A 24634-nucleotide genomic window follows, 5' to 3' on the forward strand; every position below is an offset into this window, starting at 1 on the left:
ATTATACTGGGAAGAACATTAAACAACAGAGACAGGGCTGTTAGCTAAAATACTATAATATTTATTCACATGTTATTTTATATATCTAATATAGGTTTATGCCTGGAAAAACAAGCCACACATTGAACCTAATGATGAAGTTAAGTGGTCAGACAATAAGATGACTCTAAATCCATACTATCCAAACATATATATAGTGCTTTGCTTCTAACAGAGATACTCAAAATGCTTTACATAGCAGGGGGAAACTCACCTCATCACCACCAATGTGGGTCACCCACCTGGGTGATGCACGGTGACCATTTTTGTGCCAGAATGCTCACCGCAACATGTTAAATTAATGTACCCAAGGCCATTGTGGCTACCCTGGTCTGACTCAGTGTTTGACTGTGTGAGCAGAGCTGGGTTTGCATTTGGTCTCTGGCACCTTTAGGCAGGACAGACAGGGAAACTCATCCAGGCCGACATTGTAAGAGTGGAGGAGAACCTTCCAGAATGTCTTCTTACCGTAGATAAGAACCAAGGCACTGAAAGTGGTATAGATGGAGGTGAAGAGAAAAGAGAGCAGAATAGCATTCTCTTTCTTCACCGTCACCTGATAGTACGCATATAGATCAACCACCATGAAACAGAGGAAAACAACCACCAGGGCGAGGGTCATGCGTATCACCCGCATCTCAGAGCCCAGCTTGGGTGCGTGGGAACCATTAGTACTGGCCTTCATGTGCTGGAGATGGATGCCCAGGTGAACAGAGATGGATATGCAACACTTTACCATCAGAACTCCCGGTAGGATATTGGAGAGGACTAGATAAACAGTGTTATAGATCATGCCAGGGGTGCCATTAGGCATGATGGAACCGCAGTCCTTGTTTTCCGATGTATTGTTCTCAGGGACGAGGACAGTCAGCATGGGCAGACACGTGCCGAGACCACACATAGGGATGACCAGGACCACAGTGGTGACGTGCTTCAGGATGGCCTCCTGGATCTTGGTGTAGCAGTGGATGGGCTCGATCACTAGCTTGGTGCTGTAGTAGAAAGTCAGGAAGGAGGTGGTCCACATGATAGTGAACTTGAGGCTGAACACTGTCAATAACATTAAGGAGTAGAACAGCTCTTCCAGTCGGCAGTCTTTGTCTATTTCGGTCATGGTCATCCAGAGATAGCAGAGCAGCTGGTGAGCTCCATTGGCCAAGGACAGGGCTGTGATGATGGTCTCACAGGGGGTCCAGTGTTTGTTCTGCTTATAGCTCTTCAGGCTCATCAGGAAGATGAACAGGTTGAAGAACATGGTGAGGACGGCCATCAGGCCAGTTATGACCCAGATAGTCACCTTATTAGCTCCTTGCATGGTGCTGTTGGTTCTTTAAACAACGTCCACCAGCTAATTTGAGGTGTTTTAAGGTGTGTTTGAGGTTGAGGGGGAGGTAGTGCTCGAATGTTTCAATACCATATTTTGCAAGCTTTTTTAATATGACATTTACTTTCAAATTCTTCACTTAACACAGACAGTCAAGGGTTTTCTTCATGTGAATCAGACCAACACATAGCCAGAAGGTTTATGTTCTCTGTAGAAGAAATGTACAAATAGAAAATGAATTGGAAAACATTTTAAAGTCCACAAGGGTAAGGTAAGCAATTACACCATGTTGAGTGTGGCTATTTTGGATGCAGCTTTACCTCAGAAAAAGATCCCTTTGCGTCTGATGTTTTTTCTTGGATATATTAGTACAACTTGAAATAGGTTGTCTGATTCAAAATCTTGGCATTGAAGATGAAAATATATTTTTGAAAAAAGGTCAAAGGATGGCTTTTAGAAGTTGCCTGAAGATGTTGACTGAGAACGGCATCCCAAGTTGAGGCACAGACCCTTTGATTTCAGAGTAGCCTGATAGGAATTTATAGAGAAGCATCAAACTCTATTCACAACAGTATTTGCATGGTGGGGATGGCAAAAAGGCAGTGGTGGCAGGGTATTTGCATGGGCCTGGGGTGAAGATGTGTGTATATCCGGTGGAATTACTGTACGAGAAGTACTGCAGCATGACAGGTTTGCCAAACCACAGATACTGAACAAAACCTCTCAGGCAGGAGGTCCAATGTCCATGCAAATGTACTTCCTGGAGCTATGGCCACAGATTTACACATCGTCCCACAAGGTCAATTTACGTATCATAAAGGGGGCAACCTGCCTTTGGTTCACCTTCAAATTCTGTGTTAATTCATCACTTTATAGCAGGGCTGTTCAATTCTGGTCCTGGAGAGCCAAAATGCTTCAGTACCTGGTAGTTAATTCCACTCACCTGGTGTCTCTTGTTTGAATCAGTCCCTGATTAGAAGGAGAGGATGAAAACCAGAAGTGTTTTGGCCCTCCAGGATCAACATTGAACAGCTCTGCTTTACAGGGTCAACCTTAAGCAGTAAAGCCTTCCGCTTGGCAAGAGCACAATGAAAACATGCTTATTTATTTGTGGCAGGCTTGAATCTATACTGAATAAAAATATAAACGCAACATGCAACAATTTCAACGATTTTACTGGGTTACTGTTTATATAAGGAAATCCGTCAATTGAAATAAATAAATTAGGCCCTAATCTATGGATTTCACATGACTGGGCAGGGGCGCAGCCCTGGGTGGGCCTGGGTGGGCACGGGCCCACCCACTGGGGAGCCAGGCCCAGCAAATCAGGAGTTTTTTTTTATCGTCCCCAGTCAATGTGCACCCGTGTAATGATCATGCTGATTAATCAGCTTCTTGATATGCCACACTTGTCAGGTGGATGGATTATCTTGGCAAAGAAGAAATGCCCACCAACAGGGATGTCAACAAATGTGTGCACAAAATTTGAGAGAAATAAGCTTTTGTGCGTCTGATTTTTTTTTCAGCTTCTCTGTTACCGAGATGGCATAGCAGTTCAGACGTCTTTTGTCCTCGCCTTGTCGTGTCCTGTATATATATATATATATATTTACAACTTCAAATTTACAACTTCACATACATTTTATTTTTGTTTTCCATCAACTCATCTTCGGGGCGCTCTCCTGCAACCCGCCTCACCAATTTGTATTTATAAATAAGTATTATTTACCTCAGATCTGCAGTCCTCCAAGAGGCTGGCCAGAAGCTATCCAGAAACTCCAGGAAGCTAGCCAGAAACTAGCCAGAAGCTATTCAGGAGCTAGCCAGAAGCGGAACATACCAGACCAATTATTCTCTCCATGTCCCTGGATTTCAACTGCTCTCTGGACATTCATGCCCGGATCTCACAGCTAACTAGCTGCTATCCGTGTGACTATCTGCTTTTGTCGATTCCGGAGCAAACATCGGTTGCTCCGGAGCTAGCCAGCTCCGTCAATCACTCCTGAGTTCCATCAATCGCTCCTGGGCTGCAGTCACCTATCCGGACCCGTTTTACTGCCTACGCGGACCCGTTTTACTGCCTACCCGGGCCTTCACAGCTGGACTGCCGACGTTATCTATCCGAAGGAGATCCGGCTGGCTCCTCCATCGCGACGTTACCTGAACGCCCATCTGCGGCCTGCTAACCGTTAGCTGTCTTACCGGCTGCTCTCAGAATAGACAATCGGACAATTTATTTATTTTTGTTATGATTATGTTTCTTCTTGGGCCTCTATAACTATATCTATTGTTTTTTTTGTGTGATTTGGATTAATCCCCTCTACCACACGGAACCCCACTAATCTACTGACGGAACACAAGAGGTGGCTAACAACAGACCTCCATCCTATGCTAGCTTACTACCGATGGCCTGGCTAGCTGTCTAAATCGCCGTGACCCCCAACCAACCTCTCCACTCACTGGACCCTTTTGATCACTCGACTAAGGATGCCTCTCCTTAATGTCAATATGTCTTGTCCATTGCTGTTCTGGTTAGTGTTTATTGGCTTATTTCACTGTAGAGCCTCTAGTCCTGCTCACTATACCTTATCCAACTTATTATTTCCACCACCCACACATGCAATGACATCTCCTGGTTTCAATGATGTTTCTAGAGACAATATCTCTCTCTTCATCACTCAATACCTAGGTTTACCTCCACTGTATTCACATCCTACCATACCTTTGTCTGTACATTATACCTTGATGCTATTTTATCGCCCCCAGAAACCTCCTTTTACTCTCTGTTCCAGACGTTCTAGACGACCAATTCTTATTGCTTTTAGCCACACCCTTATTCTTCTCCTCCTATGTTCCTCTGGCGATGTAGAGGTGAATCCAGGCCCTGCAGTGCCTAGCTCCACTCCTTTCCCCAGGCGCTCTCTTTTGATGACTTCTGTAACCGTAATAGCCTTGGTTTCATGCATGTTAACATTAGAAGCCTCCTCCCTAAGTTTGTTCTATTCACTGCTTTAGCACACTCTGCCAACCCGGATGTTCTAGCTGTGTCTGAATCCTGGCTTAGGAAGACCACCAAAAATTCAGAAATTTGAATTCCAGACTACAACATTTTCAGACAAGATAGAACTGCCAAAGGGGGCGGTGTTGCAATCTACTGCAAAGATAGCCTGCAGAGTTCTATCCTACTATCCAGGTCTGTACCCAAACAATTTGAACTTCTACTTTTAAAAATCCACCTCTCTAAAAACAAGTCTCTCACCGTTGCCGCCTGCTATAGACCACCCTCTGCCCCCAGCTGTACTCTGGACACCATATGTGAACTGATTGCCCCCCATCTATCTTCAGAGCTCGTGCTGCTAGGCGACCTAAACTGGAACATGCTTAACACCCCAGCCATCCTACAATCTAAACTTGATGCCCTCAATCTCACACAAATTATCAATGAACCTACCAGGTACCCCCCCAAAGCCTTAAAAACGGGCACCCTCATAGATATCATCCTAACCAACTTCCCCTCTAAATACACCTCTGCTGTCTTCAACCAAGATCTCAGCGATCACTGCCTCATTACCTGCATCCGTAATGGGTCAGCGGTCAAATGACCTCCACTCATCACTGTAAAACGCTCCCTGAAACACTTCAGCGAGCAGGCCTTTCTAATCGACCTGGCCGGGGTATCCTGGAAGGATATTGATCTCATCCCGTCAGTAGAGGATGCTTGGATATTTTTTTTAAATGACTTCCTAACCATCTTAAATAAACATGCCCCATTCAAGAAATTTAGAACCAGGAACAGATATAGCCCTTGGTTCTCCCCAGACCTGACTGTCCTTAACCAACACAAAAACATCCTATGGCGTTCTGCATTAGCATCGAACAGCCCCCGTGATATGCAGCTGTTCAGGGAAGCTAGAAACCGTTATACACAGGCAGTTAGAAAAGCCAAGGCTAGCTTTTTCAAGCAGAAATTTGCTTCCTGCAACACTAACTCAAAAAAGTTCTGGGACACTGTAAAGTCCATGGAGAATAAGAACACCTCATCCCAGCTGCCCACTGCACTGAAGATAGGAAACACTGTCACCACTGATAAATCCACCATAATTAAGAATTTCAATAAGCATTTTTCTACGGCTGGCCATGCTTTCCACCTTGCTACTCCTACCCCGGTCAACAGCACTGCACCCCCAACAGCAACTCGCCCAAGCCTTCCCCATTTCTCCTTCTCCCAAATCCATTCAGCTGATGTTCTGAAAGAGCTGAAAAATCTGGACCCCTACAAATCAGCCGGGCTAGACAATCTGGACCCTTTCTTTCTAAAATTATCTGCCGAAATTGTTGCCACCCCAATTACTTGTCATGCAGGTGAAAGAGGACCCAAAAGCGACTTGGCGAAAACAGAGTCTTTAATCCAGTAAAGTAAATACAAACAAAAAACACAACTTTCACTCGAAATGACGAGGACAAACTGGAGACTCGATCTTGAACAGCAGGTGAACAGCAGGTTGCCTCGGGAAGGCACTTGAACCAGACAGACTCAGACACCTGCTCACCACGCAGCATCTGAGGAAAACACGACACGACAGGGCGATACACAAACACAGCACGGTGAATTCTAGACAAGGAACCGACAGGACAGGAACGGAACACAAAGGAAGAAATAGGGACTCTAATCAGGGGAAAGGATCGGGAACAGGTGTGGGAAGACTAAATGATTGATTAGGGGAATAGGAACAGCTGGGAGCAGGAACGGAACGATAGAGAGAAGAGAGAGCGAGAGAGTGAGAGAGGGAGGGGAGAGAGAGGGATAGAAAGAGGGAAAGAACCTAATAAGACCAGCAGAGGGAAACGAATAGAATGGGAAGCACAGGGACAAGACAAGATAATAAATGACAAAACATGACAGTACCCCCCACTCACCGAGCGCCTCCTGGCGCACTCGAGGAGGAATCCTGGCGGCAACGGAGGAAATCATCAATGAGTGAACGGTCCAGCACGTCCCGAGACGGAACCCAACTCCTCTCCTCAGGACCGTAACCCTCCCAATCCACTAAGTATTGGTGACCCCGTCCCGAGAACGCATGTCCATGATCTTATGTACCTTGTAAATAGGTGCGCTCTCGACAAGGACGGGAGGGGGAGGGAAGACGAACGGGGGTGCGAAGAAAGGGCTTAACACAGGAGACATGGAAGACAGGATGGACGCGACGAAGATGTCGCGGAAGAAGCAGTCGCACAGCGACAGGATTGACGACCTGGGAGACACGGAACGGACCAATGAACCGCGGAGTCAACTTACGAGAAGCTGTCGTAAGAGGAAGGTTGCGAGTGGAAAGCCACACTCTCTGGCCGCAACAATACCTTGGACTCTTAATCCTGCGTTTATTGGCGGCTCTCACAGTCTGTGCCCTGTAACGGCAAAGTGCAGACCTCACCCTCCTCCAGGTGCGCTCACAACGTTGGACAAACGCTTGAGCGGAGGGAACGCTGGACTCGGCAAGCTGGGATGAGAACAGAGGAGGCTGGTAACCCAGACTACTCTGAAACGGAGATAACCCGGTAGCAGACGAAGGAAGCGAATTGTGAGCGTATTCTGCCCAGGGGAGCTGTTCTGCCCAAGACGCAGGGTTTCTGAAAGAAAGGCTGCGTAGTATGCGACCAATCGTCTGATTGGCCCTCTCTGCTTGACCGTTAGACTGGGGATGAAACCCGGAAGAGAGACTGACGGACGCACCAATCAAACGACAGAACTCCCTCCAAAACTGTGACGTGAATTGCGGGCCTCTGTCTGAAACGGCGTCTAACGGGAGGCCATGAATTCTGAATACATTCTCGATAATGATTTGTGCCGTCTCCTTAGCGGAAGGAAGTTTAGCGAGGGGAATGAAATGTGCCGCCTTAGAGAACCTATCGACAACCGTAAGAATCACAGTCTTCCCCGCAGACAAAGGCAGACCGGTAATGAAGTCTAGGGCGATGTGAGACCATGGTCGAGAAGGAATGGGAGCGGTCTGAGACGACCGGCAGGAGGAGAGTTACCCGACTTAGTCTGCGCGCAGTCCGAACAAGCAGCCACGAAACGGCGCGTGTCACGCTCCTGAGTCGGCCACCAAAAGCGCTGGCGAATAGACGCAAGAGTGCCTCGAACACCGGGATGACCAGCTAACTTGGCAGAGTGAGCCCACTGAAGAACAGCCAGACGAGTGGAAACAGGAACGAAAAGGAGGTTACTAGGACAAGCGCGCGGCGACGCAGTGTGCGTGAGTGCTTGCTTAACCTGTCTTTCAATTCCCCAGACTGTTAACCCGACAACACGCCCATAAGGAAGAATCCCCTCGGGATCAGTAGAAGCCACAGAAGAACTAAACAGACGGGATAAGGCATCAGGCTTGGTGTTCTTGCTACCCGGACGGTAAGAAATCACAAACTCGAAACGAGCGAAAAACAACGCCCAACGAGCTTGACGGGCATTAAGTCGTTTGGCAGAACGGATGTACTCAAGGTTCTTATGGTCTGTCCAAACGACAAAAGGAACGGTCGCCCCCTCCAACCACTGTCGCCATTCGCCTAGGGCTAAGCGGATGGCGAGCAGTTCACGGTTACCCACATCATAGTTGCGCTCAGATGGCGACAGGCGATGAGAAAAATAAGCGCAAGGATGAACCTTATCGTCAGACTGGAAGCGCTGGGATAGAATGGCTCCCACGCCTACCTCTGAAGCGTCAACCTCGACAATGAATTGTCTAGTGACGTCAGGAGTAACGAGGATAGGAGCGGATGTAAAACGTTTTTTTTAGAAGATCAAAAGCTCCCTGGGCGGAACCGGACCACTTAAAACACGTCTTGACAGAAGTAAGAGCTGTGAGAGGGGCAGCAACTTGACCGAAATTACGAATGAAACGCAGATAGAAATTAGCGAAACCTAAAAAGCGCTGCAACTCGACACGTGACCTTGGAACGGGCCAATCACTGACAGCTTGGACCTTAGCGGAATCCATCTGAATGCCTTCAGCGGAAATAACGGAACCGAGAAAAGTAACGGAGGAGACATGAAAAGAGCACTTCTCAGACTTTACGTAGAGACAATTCTCTAAAAGGCGCTGTAGAACACGTCGAACGTGCTGAACATGAATCTCGAGTGACGGAGAAAAAATCAGGATATCGTCAAGATAGACAAAAACAAAGATGTTCAGCATGTCTCTCAGAACATCATTAACTAATGCCTGAAAAACAGCTGGCGCATTGGCGAGACCAAACGGCAGAACCCGGTACTCAAAATGCCCTAACGGAGTGTTAAACGCCGTTTTCCACTCGTCCCCCTCTCTGATGCGCACGAGATGGTAAGCGTTACGAAGGTCCAACTTAGTAAAGCACCTGGCTCCCTGCAGAATCTCGAAGGCTGATGACATAAGGGGAAGCGGATAACGATTCTTAACCGTTATGTCATTCAGCCCTCGATAATCCACGCAGGGGCGCAGAGTACCGTCCTTCTTCTTAACAAAAAGAACCCCGCCCCGGCCGGAGAGGAAGAAGGCACTATGGTACCGGCGTCAAGAGACACAGACAAATAATCCTCGAGAGCCTTACGTTCGGGAGCCGACAGAGAGTATAGTCTACCCCGAGGAGGAGTGGTCCCCGGAAGGAGATCAATACTACAATCATACGACCGGTGAGGAGGAAGGGAGTTGGCTCGGGACCGACTGAAGACCGTGCGCAGATCATGATATTCCTCCGGCACTCCTGTCAAATCGCCAGGTTCCTCCTGAGAAGTAGGGACAGAAGAAACGGGAGGGATGGCAGACATTAAACACTTCACATGACAAGAAACGTTCCAGGATAGGATAGAATTACTAGACCAATTAATAGAAGGATTATGACATACTAGCCAGGGATGACCCAAAACAACAGGTGTAAACGGTGAACGAAAAATCAAAAAAGAAATAGTCTCACTGTGGTTACCAGATACTGTGAGGGTTAAAGGTAGTGTCTCAAATCTGATACTGGGAAGATGACTACCATCTAAGGCGAACATGGGCGTAGGCTTCTCTAACTCTCTGAAAGGAATGTCATGTTTCCGAACCCATGCTTCGTCCATGAAACAACCCTCAGCCCCAGAGTCTATCAAGGCACTACATGTAGCACCCGAACCGGTCCAGCGTAGATGGACCGACAAAGTAGTACAGGATCTTGATGGAGAGACTTGAGTAGTTGCGCTCACCTGTAGCCCTCCGCTTACAGATGAGCTCTGGCTTTTACTGGACATGAATTAACAAAATGTCCAGCAACTCCGCAATAGAGGCACAGGCGGTTGGTGATCCTCCGTTCCCTCTCCTTAGTCGAGATGCGAATCCCTCCCAGCTGCATGGGCTCAGACTCTGAGCCAGAGGAGGGAGATGGTTGCGATGCGGAGCAGGGAAACACCGTTGATGCGAGCTCTCTTCCACGAGCCCGGTGACGAAGATCTACCCGTCGTTCTATGCGGATGGCGAGAGCAATCAAAGAGTCCACATCTGAAGGAACCTCCCGGGAGAGAATCTCATCCTTAACCACTGCGTGGAGTCCCTCCAGAAAACGAGCGAGCAGCGCCGGCTCGTTCCACTCACTAGAGGCAGCAAGAGTGCGAAACTCAATAGAATAATCCGTTATGGACCGTTCACCTTGGCATAAGGAAGCCAGGGCCCTAGAAGCCTCCCTACCAAAAACTGAACGGTCAAAAACCCGAATCATCTCCTCTTTAAAGTTCTGGAACTTGTTAGAGCAATCAGCCCTTGCCTCCCAGATAGCTGTGCCCCATTCTCGAGCCCGGCCAGTAAGGAGTGAAATGACGTAAGCAACCCGAGCTCTCTCTCTAGAGTATGTGTTGGGTTGGAGAGAGAACACAATCTCACACTGCGTGAGAAAGGAGCGGCACTCAGTGGGCTGCCCGGAGTAGCAAGGTGGGTTATTAACCCTAGGTTCTGGAGGCTCGGCAGGCCAGGAAGTAACAGGTGGCACGAGACGTAGACTCTGGAACTGTCCAGAGAGGTCGGAAACCTGAGCGGCCAGGTTCTCCACGGCATGGCGAGCAGCAGACAATTCCTGCTCGTGTCTGCCGAGCATGGCTCCTTGGATCTCGACGGCAGTGTAACGAGCGTCTGAAGTCGCTGGGTCCATTCCTTGGTCGGTTCCTTCTGTCATGCAGGTGAAAGAGGACCCAAAAGCGACTTGGCGAAAACAGAGTCTTTAATCCAGTAAAGTAAATACAAACAAAAAACACAACTTTCACTCGAAATGACGAGGACAAACTGGAGACTCGATCTTGAACAGCAGGTGAACAGCAGGTTGCCTCGGGAAGGCACTTGAACCAGACAGACTCAGACACCTGCTCACCACGCAGCATCTGAGGAAAACACGACACGACAGGGCGATACACAAACACAGCACGGTGAATTCTAGACAAGGAACCGACAGGACAGGAACGGAACACAAAGGAAGAAATAGGGACTCTAATCAGGGGAAAGGATCGGGAACAGGTGTGGGAAGACTAAATGATTGATTAGGGGAATAGGAACAGCTGGGAGCAGGAACGGAACGATAGAGAGAAGAGAGAGCGAGAGAGTGAGAGAGGGAGGGGGAGAGAGAGGGATAGAAAGAGGGAAAGAACCTAATAAGACCAGCAGAGGGAAACGAATAGAATGGGAAGCACAGGGACAAGACAAGATAATAAATGACAAAACATGACATTACTAGCCTGTTCAACCTCTCTTTCGTGTCGTCTGAGATTCCCAAAGATTGGAAAGCAGCTGCGGTCATCCCCCTCTTCAAAGGGGGGGACACTCTTGACCCAAACTGCTACAGACCTATATCTATCCTACTATTGCCTTTCTAAGGTCTTCGAAAGCCAAGTCAACAAACAGATTACCGACCATTTTGAATCTCACCATACCTTCTCTGCTATGCAATCTGGTTTCAGAGCTGGTCATGGGTGCACCTCAGCCACGCTCAAGGTCCTAAACATTATCTTAACCGCCATCGATAAGAAACATTACTGTGCAGCCGTATTAATTGATCTGGCCAAGGCTTTCGACTCTGTCAATCACCACATCCTCATCGGCAGACTCGACAGCCTTGGTTTCTCAAATGATTGCCTCGCCTGGTTCACCAACTACTTCTCTGATAAAGTTCAGTGTGCCAAATTGGAGGGTCTGTTGTCCGGACCTCTGGCAGTCTCTATGGGGGTGCCACAGGGTTCAATTCTTGGACCGACTCTTCTCTGTATACATCAATGAGGTCGCTCTTGCTGCTGGTGAGTCTCTGATCCACCTCTACGCAGACGACACCATTCTGTATACTTCCGGCCCTTCTTTGGACACTGTGTTAACAACCCTCCAGGCAAGCTTCAATGCCATACAACTCTCCTTCCGTGGCCTCCAATTGCTCTTAAATACAAGTAAAACTAAATGCATGCTCTTCAACCGATCGCTACCTGCACCTACCCGCCTGTCCAACATCACTACTCTGGACGGCTCTGACTTAGAATACGTGGACAACTACAAATACTTAGGTGTCTGGTTAGACTGTGAACTCTCCTTCCAGACCCATATCAAACATCTCCAATCCAAAGTTAAATCTAGAATTGGCTTCTTATTTCGCAACAAAGCATCCTTCACTCATGCTGCCAAACATCACCAAAGCTCCATATACTACCCACCATTGCGACCTGTACGCTCTCGTTGGCTGGCCCTCGCTTCATACTCGTCGCCAAACCCACTGGCTCCATGTCATCTACAAGACCCTGCTAGGTAAAGTCCCCCCTTATCTCAGCTCGCTGGTCACCATAGCATCTTCCACCTGTAGCACACGCTCCAGCAGGTATATCTCTCTAGTCACCCCCAAAACCAATTCTTTCTTTGGCCGCCTCTCCTTCCAGTTCTCTGTTGCCAATGACTAGAACGAACTACAAAAATCTCTGAAACTGGAAACACTTATCTCCCTCACTAGCTTTAAGCACCAACTGTCAGAGCATCTTACAGATTACTGCACCTGTACATAGCCCACCTATAATTTAGCCCAAACAACTACCTCTTTCCCAACTGTATTTAATTTATTTATTTTGCTCCTTTGCACCCCATTATTTTTATTTCTACTTTGCACATTCTTCCATTGCAAAACTACCATTCCAGTGTTTTACGTGCTATATTGTATTTACTTTGCCACCATGGCCTTTTTTGCCTTTACCTCCCTTCTCACCTAATTTGCTCACATTGTATATAGACTTGTTTATACTGTATTATTGACTGTATGTTTGTTTTACTCCATGTGTAACTCTGTGTCGTTGTATCTGTCGAACTGCTTTGCTTTATCTTGGCCAGGTCGCAATTGTAAATGAGAACTTGTTCTCAACTTGCCTACCTGGTTAAATAAAGGTGAAATAAAAAAAAATAAAAAAAAATAATGAAACACTGTACATGTTGTGTTTATATTTTATTCAGTATAGAAAGAGGAGTCTAAGTTACAGGTGTCAAACTCATTCCACAGTGCCAAATGTCTGCGGGTATTCGCTCTTTCTTTGCCCTAGATTGATGAATTAAGGTCACTAATTAAGGTCACTAATTAAGGTCACAATTGGTTGTCTCCGGCGTAATTGAAAGGAAAAACAAAAACCTGCAGACACTAGGCCTTCCACGGAATGAGTTTGACACCCCTGCTATACTAATGCTGTGTTCAAAACTACTGGGCACTCAGAACTTGGAAATCTTCGACATCCGACTTCAGTGCATTCAAACCAACTTGAGAAAAATCGATTTCAACGGTCAATCCAACTCGGGGCCTCTTTCAAGAGCTCCGATTTTCTGACCTGAAGATCACTGACGTCATGATTTGACCTCATATTTTTCAGAGTTTCCAGTTGTTTTGAACCCGGCAGTAGATCCAGTATTATGCTCTATGGCAGGGATGTCAAACTCCTTCCATGGTAGGCCTAGTGTCTGCTGGTTTATGGGGTTTCCTTTCAATTAAGACCTAGACAATCAGGTGATTGGAGTTCCTTACTAATTTGTCAACTTAATTAATCAATCAAATACAAGGAAGGAGTGAAAATCCGCAGACATGCGGCCCTCCGTCGAATGAGTTTGACACCCGGTCTGTAGTATAATAATGCACCAACCAAAAAGAGAAAGCAAAAACCCAGAGATCCTTGCAGCCAAATCAATCATTGTAGACATTCCACACTACTTCTACATAGATTGAAAAAATGATTTGATCATAGACTTTCTGCCAGATTTTCTCCCCTGAGCTGTCTACTTCTGAAGCCAGTCTGCTTCATACTCTTGTTTTCTACCAAAATCAATATCATATTCCCATATCTGACTGGCACACGATGTTATTCCATCTCATCATAAAAAAAGATTTTCAACGAAAGTCTGTCAATCAAATCTGCAGCATCACTAGTCAAAATTAGTTCCCTCGTGAATTTGGCTTGGCGTGTTGAGGGTGGGGTCATTTGCTCTTTTCAGTTGGTGACACAGATTAATCACATTTGTTAAGTTAGTAAAAAAAAGTGCTTTATTGGGAAATTATAGAAAGGATGACAAACATTTTAGTTACTTGTCTCCTGGGCAAATTAAAACATACATAGATTTTTTTTTAAATACATCTTACACTCGCATACATCTGACACTCACTGCATACATACACTTTAAATATAACCTTTTTTTCTCATTGGCAAAATCCTGAATTTAGCTAGACGTGACTAAAATATTATCGATTGCACTATTGCACCAATAGTCCCCAGGCTAAACTTCGGGTGGAAGTGGCTGGGAACAGATTATGTGAGCAGAGCGTTCCCAATTCGACTGGAGCGTGATTCCCAAAGGCTGGAGCGTAGGGCTTTGCTCAGGCTCCAATTTCGCTCTCAATTCACGAGCTCAGGCCAGTACCACTCACTTCACAAGCTCAGGGCATGCCCGGCCCAGCATGCATTTCGAGTCTACTTGTGTGCTGCTAACTATAGCTACTATCATGGAGTTCGCTAAATATTTTCAAAAAGAAACTGATGAAACACACATGTGCTTAATGAAGGTGATTTACCAAGACGATGACCAAGAGCAAGAGAGGGAGTGCGGTGATATAGTGTACACAACTAAATAATCTTTGTGGAATCTGAAAAGACACGTATTCTGAAAGTATGATCGTGTACTTACTGCATGCACATGCTAAAAGAAAGGTACGAGGTGGGTAGATAACTGTGTCATTGTAGCAAAGTATTTCTAAACAAAAAATCTGATCTCTTAAACCTTAAGTGTATTTTTGTTCTATTATCTATACAACAGGCCATAATTGATTTTGGCCCAATAGGCCTGGCATATTCACACATTCAAGCAGCTTTCTGTTTTGATTGGGTTATTTTGCCTAAAAACATTCAGGCCTACCTATTGCCCAGCAAGAGTGGCCAAAGAGGTGTTTAGCATCCCCTGGGGCTCTGCACGTGTGGGGAGGGTATTCTCCGTTGCTGGCCGTCTATCCAGGCACCATGCATGAGCCTGAAGCCACAGACTGGCCAAACTTGTATTTAAAAAAATTCAAAGGCACTAATAGGTCATTTTTTGGTGTATTTTGTATTTAATTATAAGTAAGTCACAGCCTATATATGTAATTAATAAACTACAATGATTTAATACAACAAAAGGTTGCTCTTTATGTCCCTACCAGCCTATTGTGTCGCACTCGCAAATGCTTCACTATGTATTTTTTGTAGACTATAGCTTTGAAATGATTTAGCCTAAATAATTCATTTTCGTTCCTTCTTAGGCTCCCTGTCTGGATTTCCAACCGCTCAACTCCCTCACATGCTCTGGCTGGGAACGAGATTATACATAAAACATATCCTTTAATAGAGTACCACAGTATGAATCTCAATACCCATAAAACCTAGCGGTCAAACAGGGAAATGGTTCCAATCGTTTTTCCTCCATTGTTTCCATAGGGGATTTTAGAAACACTTAAAATAAAATAAGAGCTGTGTTTCGTGTAGGCTTACCCTGGCGTGGCATTTTGATAACCATGTAAATATCTCTTGGACAAGGTGACTTTTATCAATATATTTGCTTGTATGTGGCTATCATAAAGAACTACAAATACCATGATGATCTGGACAAAACTGCCGAATCGAGGCGAAGGTAAGAATCTCTCGAGTAACTATCTAAATGTTAGCTAAATGTAGATTTGAAAAAAATTGCTAAACTCCTTTATACTGACAATTCTGTGAACTGTCTTGTGCAAGTTTTAAAATTGACACATTACCTGTTAGCAAAGGTGTCAGGAGCTTGCACTGATTTGTAGTCTTGCATGATGTCTACTTTGATGCAAATTTGCATTTTTAAACAGAGAAAATAGAGCCAAATATTTTGATAAGTCACCTTGTCTGAGACAAATTTAAATGCTTATCAAAACGTCATGCCAGGGTAAGCCTACACAAAACACAGACCTTATTTTAAGTGTTTCTAAAATCCCCTATGGGAAAAATGGAGGAAAACAATCGGAACCATTTCTCTGTTTGACTGCTAGGTTTTTATGGGTATTATGACATCTCAACTGTGGCGGTCTATGCCTGCATGTGATAGCTGTTTATACTGAAGTTTGGTAAAATGTCCTAAACTGACATTTCAAAAATGCGATGAGGTTTCTTATCCCAACCCAAATTATTGTTACACAGGATAGCCATAACTGCTGTCATATTTCAACAGAGGAGGGGCCTGCTGCCCGCTGTCTGTGTAGATGCTGCTGTGGCCTGATTCTGTCCTCTTGGGCTGGCCCTTTCTTACTGAGCTGTAGACCACCCCCGGGTGGGAGCGGTAGCCTAGGACCGAGCGGAAGCTGGAGTTCCTGCTGGCGGGGCGACTCTCTGGGGCTGGGGCATCCTCCCTGGTGGGCAGGGGTAGTGCCAGGCCACAGAGGAGAAGCACAGAAAGGTAGAAGTTAAATTCATTTTCCAGTTTGTCTGCTGCAGCCTCTAATTCTTGGAATGTATGGAATGTCATATTTCATACCTGATTTCATGGGCAACCTCCTTCTCATAGCGACGCTTGTGGCAGCAGCAGACCAGAAGCCAGATGAGAAGCAGGAGGAGGAGCAACAGTAGCAGGCCACCAATCACAGCACCCACTATGGTCCCTGCCTTGTTGGAAGCTAAAAAGGTCCTGATATTCAGACAGGTTCCAAGGAATAGGTCCACACATATGCACCGTTCTCACTTTCTTTCTCCCAATTAACAGGCTTAAAGATATTTGTGGTTTTAAACTTACGGTTGTATGCGTGCAGGGTGCATTTACACTGCACTTTGCCAACAGGATTCGACACCACACAAAGATAGTTTCCCATGTAGCTCTCTGAGTGATTTCTTATCATCAGCTCTCCAGTCTGAGAGTCTAAAAAAAACCCACAAAAGACAATCACTGCCAGCTACAAGCCACACCTTACCACAGTATATCAACATGTACAGTAGATCTATGGTTATGTGTGCCATGTCTTATCTAGAGGCTTTAGTTCTTGGTTCCTACTTTGTGTTGCTGTGGGCGGGATGGCCCCTCCACTCTCTCTGGTCCAGACATAGTTGATGGGGATGGATCCCACGGAGGACTGGCATCGGAGGGTGACATCGCTCCCCTTCTCCTCGCCACCTTCAACCCAGCACTTAGGCATTGATGGTGGAACTGGTGCAAGAGAATAGATGTAAAACAGTGTCTTTGGAAATATTTCCTTTGATGTACCGTACCAGGGGCACAACTTTCACTGGGGACATTGCATTTTTAACCCCCCCCCCCTTCAGTTTTGCCATTGGAATGTGATACAAAAGGAAGCAACGGTGTGCTTTAGGACCATGAGGAAACCTCTGAGTGGTCGGGTAGGCTGTTTGGTGTGTTAATAATCTGACTGGACAGAAAAATTTATATAATTATGTTCCCCCCGCTTCTAAACCCAAAGTTGCGCCCCTGTACTGTACATATGCATTTTTGCAACCAAATGTAAAATGGGCCAATGTGTAAACTTGTTGATTTCTTCTAAGTGTATTTCCACCAAAGGAAATTTGGTATATTGATAGGAACAAAGGAAAGAGGTGTGGCTGCTGGATGGAAGTATCAGAGATAACAAGGTGTTAACAGGGTGTTAACATTCCATCTCGGTGAGAGAGCAAATTAAAAAACGGCACACAGGACAGTGGAATGATGAAACTGGTAAAACAGAAACCAGTCTGGGAGGGGCAGCCTTCCTCACCCATCACTACCAGAGTGACTTTTCGCATGTCGACACCCGGCACTTTCTTGACTTTGCACTGGTAGGTGGCTGTGTCTGAGGCTTTCACTGCAGAGATGGAGACGGATGCGTCTCCCAGTGTGGGAGCTCCTGTGAAGTCCATCCTGGTAGACAAGCTGGGGTCCCCATAATGCACTTTTTTGCCTCCTGAATAAGATAAGATCTAAGAGATAGAGTCAGTTCAATGACAAAAACTACAAAAACAAGTATTGATAACACATATTCAGAACACGTTTTTCTTACTGAAACAGTGAGGATAAGATCTCCAAGACTAGTCTGACCTAATATATATGAGTGGATGTTAAGACTAACATATTAATTTGATAATGCATGTTTCATCTCCAAACCCTCCCCATAAGTTATCCATATCAAGGATCCCCTCTGTCCCCTGCTCTGTAGTCTCACCAGCTGGTCTTTCTGGGTCATGTCTGGACGGACGTTCAACCACTCAATGTCCAGTTCTCCTATGTCAGAGGGGTCAGGGATGAAGGTGCACCCCAGCGTGACTGTCTCCCCCTGGGCTTTCTGAATGGTCTGAGGCCCTGTGGATGTTATCTGAATACCCTCTATGACATCTAAGGGTTCAGAGAAAAACACACATTCAGGATTGACACTTACAAAGAATGTGGAGTCCCTCAGGCAGGGACAGACTAAAATGACAACTTCTAAATGGGGAAAAACTGCATTAGCAGTTCACAGAAGTGTAAATGCATTTCTGATAAATTTGATATATCCAACATGTAGGACAGACACTGGCTATTGAATGCAGCAGAAACTGACGTTGTTATGACCTGGGACACTGTCTGGGCTCCAACCCAACTGCTGTTTACATTGAGCGAAATAAACCTGTTGCGTAGGAATGTACAGTCAATGCCTGTTCCTGTCGCACAGGCACATCTTACATCCCCTGACAAAGATAAATGGACAGAAAAACCTTGATATGAATTAAACTAAAATGTGGTCTTGCGCAGTGTGGGCCAGAAGGGCCCAACATAATGGATAGCATGGGGAGACTAGGTTAGGAAACCCTGATTTATTTGACAACTCACCTGTGTTGAGATAAACTGTTAGCACAAACATCACAGCCAACTGTAGTCTTGAGCATGTCAGGCACTTTCGCATAGTGACCATATTGGTAAACCTGTATGGCACATCAAGAGAAATATGATTACAATTATTAACTGAATTGTTTGAATGTGTACTTCCTCATTGTGATTTTAATCTAGTTTTATGGAGGAAACATTACTCAGCTAACAGATATGTTGTCTTTATCATGTACTGAAACTACAACGATAAAATATTCTCACTCTTTCTGAGGGGGATAGATAACTGGACAGAATGGCATATGGCCATTCTGTCCAAGACTAGGGGGAGTAAATACTACAAGAGGACATGTACTCTACAATATAACCAACTGTATTTTACGTAAGTGTTAATTATCCCCCTCTCCAACTTAGTGGCTGTTGCTGAGTGAGTGAGGAATTTGAACATTTAACTCTTGATTATATCAGCTCATATTCATAATATTTTGACAGTATTCAAGACAACAATCAAACAATGAATTAATACAAATTACCTTTCTGTTCAGCAATATTCCAAAGGTAAAGTTGTCTCCAGGAGTCCTGACAGACTGAAACAGCACAAAACCTTTGCTTCCCTTCAGTTGCTCTCACCTGAAACTGTAACCTCAGGTCACGCCCTCTCTATTTCCATACAGTCCTTCCTCTGCTTCTTCTTCTACGGTATTATGGCGGTACGCAAACATTGTTAGAGGTGGATGCCACCACCTATTGTGTGGGCTGTGTATCAGCCTACTGTTTTGGGAGTGTGAATTCTTAACATTTTGTAACACAGAAAGGAGAGGGAAAAAAGGATGGGAAAAGTGAATAAGAAATTGCCCTACCAACTAACCCTATACCAGTGGTTCTTAACCTGGGTTCGATCGAACCCCAGGGGTTCGGTGAGTCAGTCTCAGGGGTTCGGCGGAGGTCAAGACACACATCCGACTCATATGATTTGTGATGACACGCCATCATTGGCTGCAGGTGATCACGCTTCATCGCTTGGCCTATCTGTGCTGCAGGGAATTTGGTGCGCTCAGAAGTAGTCTTGTGATTTCTTTCTTAATATTTTAATCCCTTCATACTTACTATGTCGAGCAAAAAAATAAAGTGGTCAGACGAATATGTACAATATGGATTCACATGTATAACCGAACGTGATGGGAGTCAGCGTCCTAACTGCATGATTTGCAATGCTAAGTTGAGCAATTCTAGTCTATCACGGGCAAAACTAAGAGAACCCTTCCTTAAGCTGCATGGAGATGGAAAATACAAGAACACAACGCTCGCTGAATTCAAGGTGAAGAGAGCCAGATTGGATGAAAAGGCTACTCTGCCTGTTCTCGGCTTTGTACCCATCAACAAACCGATCCTCACAGCATCGTACGAAGTTGCTTACCTGATCGCAAAGCAGGGCAAACCACACACCATTGGTGAAACACTCATAAAACCAGCTGTGTTGAAGATGGCGAATATCATGTTGGGAAAAGAGGCTGAAGTTAATTCTGAGTTCATTCTCATTTTAGCATACATGGCTGATATCTTCGCAGCTCTCAGTCATCTCAATCAAAAGATGCAGGGCGGTGGAGTCAACATCATCGAAGCGGAGAAAAACCTGAAGGCTTAAAAAAAAGCTACCGTTATGGAAACGACGAACAGAGAAGGATAACTTCGCAAACTTTCCCCTGCTGGACGACTGTGTAAGTAAGATCGAAGATGTATCCGGAATCGGAGAGATTTCTGTACCTTCGGAACTGAAGCAAGCAATTGCCACGCACTTAGATGAGCTTGCAAAGTCTCTCGACGGATATTTCCCTACAAGAGAGTCATATCCAGCATGGGTGAAACAGCCGTTCACGTGTTGAGACAGATGTCAATGATGAATACCTCGATGAAATCATTTAAATTCAGCAGAGCCACGTTCAACAGCAACTCTTCAGAACAACAACTCTTTCAACGTGTTGGTGTCAACAAATGGTAATATACCCTGTTATTGCTAAGAAATCTCTGGAGATTTTCATACCGTTTGTTACAACATATCTTTGCGAGCAATCCTTTGAGGATGCTGAACATAAAAACGAAGAAAAGGAACAGACTTTGTTGTGAAAATGACATGAGAGTGGCACTTGCCAAGGTGAAGCTGCGCATTTCTGAACTGGTCTCTGAAAGGCAACAGCAGAAGTCACACTGATTTGCAGCAAATATTCATTATTATGTTTTTGTTTTTGTGTGAAAATCATGTTTTGATGATTTTGTTCTTTGAACACAGTGATGTTGATGCACAGTTCATTTTGTGCACCAGTAAACTATGTTATGAATTTGAAAAAATAATATTTTATTTTTCCAATTAAGAAGGGTTCGGTGAATGCGCATATGAAACTGGTGGGGTTCAGTACCTCCAACAAGGTTAAGAACCACTGCCCTATACCCATTAAAACCTCACTACTACTTGGCCCTATTTTATCCTATACCAGGCTGGCAGCCGGGAAGGACGGGACATTATCGTTCAACACACCTTGTAACTCTTCTGCAATAACATCTCGTACACCCAAGTACTTCTTTGCAGCTGCCACCACAACATCTATTTTCAGTGATTTACATCCTATGCCTGCTATACAGTTGATAATAACCAAGGTATGAACACTAAGTAACCAACCTTACTGAAGCACATGTTATTCCTATCACTCTCTTTTGGCCTCGGCCTACTCACAGGGAGCCTCTTAGGATTAGACCCATCATAGTAGACCCATCATCCGCAAACAATTGAGGGATCACAACTGATTTCAGTAATTCAATTTAAATGACACTATATAAAAATAAAATATATATATTTTTAAATCAAGGCGAGTAATGCATAAAAAGCTACCCATAGTCTTATTTTATGAGAAGAGGGTACCATGGAAAGCCCCACTGACAGCTGTCTGTAGGCATTTATAAGAAGTGTCCACGTGGTCTGCAGCCACTACAAATAACAGAAGGTGTTTTTGAATACATTCAGTTAGGAACAAATTATTCTTTAAATTGACAGCCTAGGAACTGTGGGTTAACTGCTACATTCAGGGGTAGAACAACAGATTGTACCTTGTCAGCTCAGGGATTCGATGTAGCAACCTTTCAGTTACTGGCCCAACGCTCTAACCACTAGGCTACCTGCCACCTCAGCGTATATGTACAGGAGATACATATGGTGCATATCAAGTAACGACAAGAGATTCCTTGAAGCTGCACATGGGTAATAAGAGAGATTACCGAGTGGGTTTGGGAATAGTACTGAATGTGGATGTGAAATTTGTGTGATTGTGAGATATAACATATTAAGCTGATTGAAATATGGATAATAAATTGATTGAAATTAAGTACAGTCGTGGCCAAAAGTTTTGAGAATGACACAAATATTAAATTTCACAAAGTCTGCTGCCTCAGTGTCCTTAGATATTTTTTGTCAGATGTTACTATGGAATACTGAAGTATAATTACAAGGCTTTTATTGACAATAACATGAAGTTGATGCAAAGAGTCAATATTTGTAGTGTTGACCCTTCTTCAAAAAACCTCTGCAATCTGCCATGGCATGCTGTCAATTAACTTCTGGGACACATCATGACTGATGGCAGCCCATTCTTGCATAATCAAGTCTTGGAGTTTGTCAGCATTTGTGGGTTTTTGTTTGTCTTGAGGATTGACCCAAAGTTCTCAATGGGATTAAGGTCTGGGGAATTTCCTGGCCATGAACCCAAAATATTGAGGTTTTGTCCCCCGAGCCACTTATCACTTTTGCCTTATGGCAAGGTGCTCCATCATGCTGGAAAAGACATTGTTCGTCACCAAACTGTTCCTTGATGGTTGGGAGAAGTTGCTCTCGGGGGATGTGTTGGTGCCATTCTTTATTCATGGCTGTTCATAGGCAATATTATGAGGGAGCCCACTCCCTTAGCTGAGAAGCAACCCCACACATGAATGGTCTCAGGATGCTTTACTGTTGGCATGATACAGGACTGATGGTAGCGCTCACCTTGTCTTCTCCGGACAAGCTTTTTTGCCGATTTCCCCAAACAATCGTAAAGGGGATTCATCAGAGAAAATGACTTTACCCCAGTCCTCAGCAGTCCAATCCCTGTACCTTTTGCAGAATATCAGTCTGTCCCTGGTGGAGATAAAGTGGCTTCTTTGCTGCCCTTCTTGACACCAGACCATCCTCCAAAGTCTTTGCCTCACTGTGCATGCAGATGCACTCACACCTGCCTGCTGCCATTCCTGAGCAAGCTCTGTACTGGTGGTGCCCCAATCCTGAAGCTGAATCAACTTAAGGAGACGGTCCTGGCGCTTGCTGGACTTTCTTGGGAGCAATATCTTACTGGCAGCAATATCCTTGCCTGTGAAGCCCTTTCTGTGCAAAGCAATGATGACGGCACGTGTTTCCTTGCAGGTAACCGTGGCTGACAGAGGAAGAACAATGATTCCATGCACCACCCTCCTTTTGAAGATTCCAGTCTGTTATTCAAACTCAATCAGCATGACAGAGTGATCTCCAGCCTTCTCCTCGTCAACACTCACACCTGTGTTAACGAGAGAATCACTGACATGATGTCAGCTGGTCCTTTTGTGGCAGGGCTGAAATGCAGTGGAAATTATTTTGGGGGATTCAGTTCATTTGCATGGCAAAGAGGGACTTTGCAATTAATTGCAATTCATCAGATCACTCTTCATAACATTCTGGAGTATATGCAAATTGCCATCATACAAACTGAGGCAGCAGACTTTGTTAAAAATGAATATTTGTGTCATTCTCAACTTTTGGCCACGACTGTACTATTTAGATTTAAATTTGGATAGAAATGTAGATATTAAGCTGATTGAAATGTGGATAACTAGATGGAAATATGGATTTTAAATTGACTTACTTCAACCCATTTGGAGTAACTGTCAACCATTACCAAAATATTTGTTTCCTTTTTACAGGCAGGCATGTGAAGAAAATCAGTTTGCATATTGTGACATAGAGCAGGGCAGCCAACAGGGGGAGACTCATCAAGGCCTGGTGACAGATGGAGTCTACATCACGAGGCAATGGCTCCCTCTGATGGACATTCCAGATCTCAACAGGCTCTCCTGCCAGGACTTATTCAGTTGTCCAATATATTCAATTGAAATGTGTCTTCTGCAGGGGAGAGCTGCAGGGGGCTGCCTTAATTGACATCCCCGGTGACCGGGGAGCAATGGGCTAACAGCCTTGCACAGAACGACAGGTTTTTACCTTGTCAGCTCAGGGATTACGGTTACTGGCCCAACGCTCTAAACACTAGGCTACCTGCCACCCGGGGCTGATTGTGGTTGGTGAATAATCAAAGGGCTGATTGCTCACCAGCTGGATGAGTCCCATAAAGCTACCAAAAGGGGAAGAGGGGATTAGGGAAGGAGAGGTTACTCCCATATAGTCATGCTCAGTTCCAGAGATAATGGAGGGAGCTCAGTTTTGTTTCCGGTATCCCGGGGGAGGTCTCCTGGAGGAGACCTATTATTTTATTTTCATTTGTTATTTAAATAAACACCCTTGAAACCGAGCTAATCCAACTCTGTCCGTGTCTGATCGGTTTAAACATCTTGACCAAACCCCCCTTGTCTGCCGTAAGTGGTGGAAAATGCAGGCATTCTGATAATGTGGTCAGATCAGGGTTGAAGTTTACGTAGCATCAGCATGGATGAGTTGATAGCTCAGTTAGTCCGGGCCCAACAAACACAACAGGCGGTTCAGGAACAAATCCTGGAGGACCAACGGCTGTCCGCCTCGTTCAGGAAATCAAGAAGCTACAAGGCTACTGAATCGCATCCAAACCAGTTTTTAATCAAGCTAATGGAAGACGACAGCATTGAAACATACCTCGGCACGTTTGAACGGACAGTGTCACAAAAAGGATGGCCAAGG

General features: G+C 45.1%; 2 protein-coding genes and 1 long non-coding RNA gene across 3 annotated transcripts; 1 reads left to right on the forward strand and 2 right to left on the reverse strand.

The window, feature by feature from the left end:
* Positions 1-376: 376 nt before the first annotated feature.
* LOC124033011 lies at positions 377-1354 on the reverse strand. Its single transcript, XM_046344939.1, has one exon. It carries the CDS (start codon positions 1352-1354, stop codon positions 377-379), a length of 978 nt encoding a protein of 325 aa, XP_046200895.1.
* A 14011-nt stretch (positions 1355-15365) lies between these two features.
* On the reverse strand, positions 15366-19367 carry vsig8b (V-set and immunoglobulin domain containing 8b). The gene is made up of 8 exons (XM_046347433.1): positions 19227-19367; positions 18700-18791; positions 18056-18225; positions 17612-17813; positions 16897-17049; positions 16642-16764; positions 16387-16525; positions 15366-16261 (listed from the first exon to the last, which is right to left on the reverse strand). The coding sequence occupies exons 2-8, from the start codon at positions 18779-18781 to the stop codon at positions 16045-16047; spliced, it is 1086 nt and encodes a 361-aa protein (XP_046203389.1). The 5' UTR covers positions 18782-18791; positions 19227-19367; the 3' UTR covers positions 15366-16044.
* LOC124034349 lies at positions 15958-18836 on the forward strand. The gene is made up of 2 exons (XR_006838560.1): positions 15958-16308; positions 16417-18836. It is a non-coding gene; the product is annotated as an uncharacterized LOC124034349 (long non-coding RNA).
* Positions 19368-24634: the final 5267 nt, after the last annotated feature.

The sequence above is a fragment of the Oncorhynchus gorbuscha genome, linkage group LG04 (genome assembly GCF_021184085.1).
Source record: "Oncorhynchus gorbuscha isolate QuinsamMale2020 ecotype Even-year linkage group LG04, OgorEven_v1.0, whole genome shotgun sequence".
Lineage (NCBI taxonomy): Eukaryota > Metazoa > Chordata > Actinopteri > Salmoniformes > Salmonidae > Oncorhynchus > Oncorhynchus gorbuscha.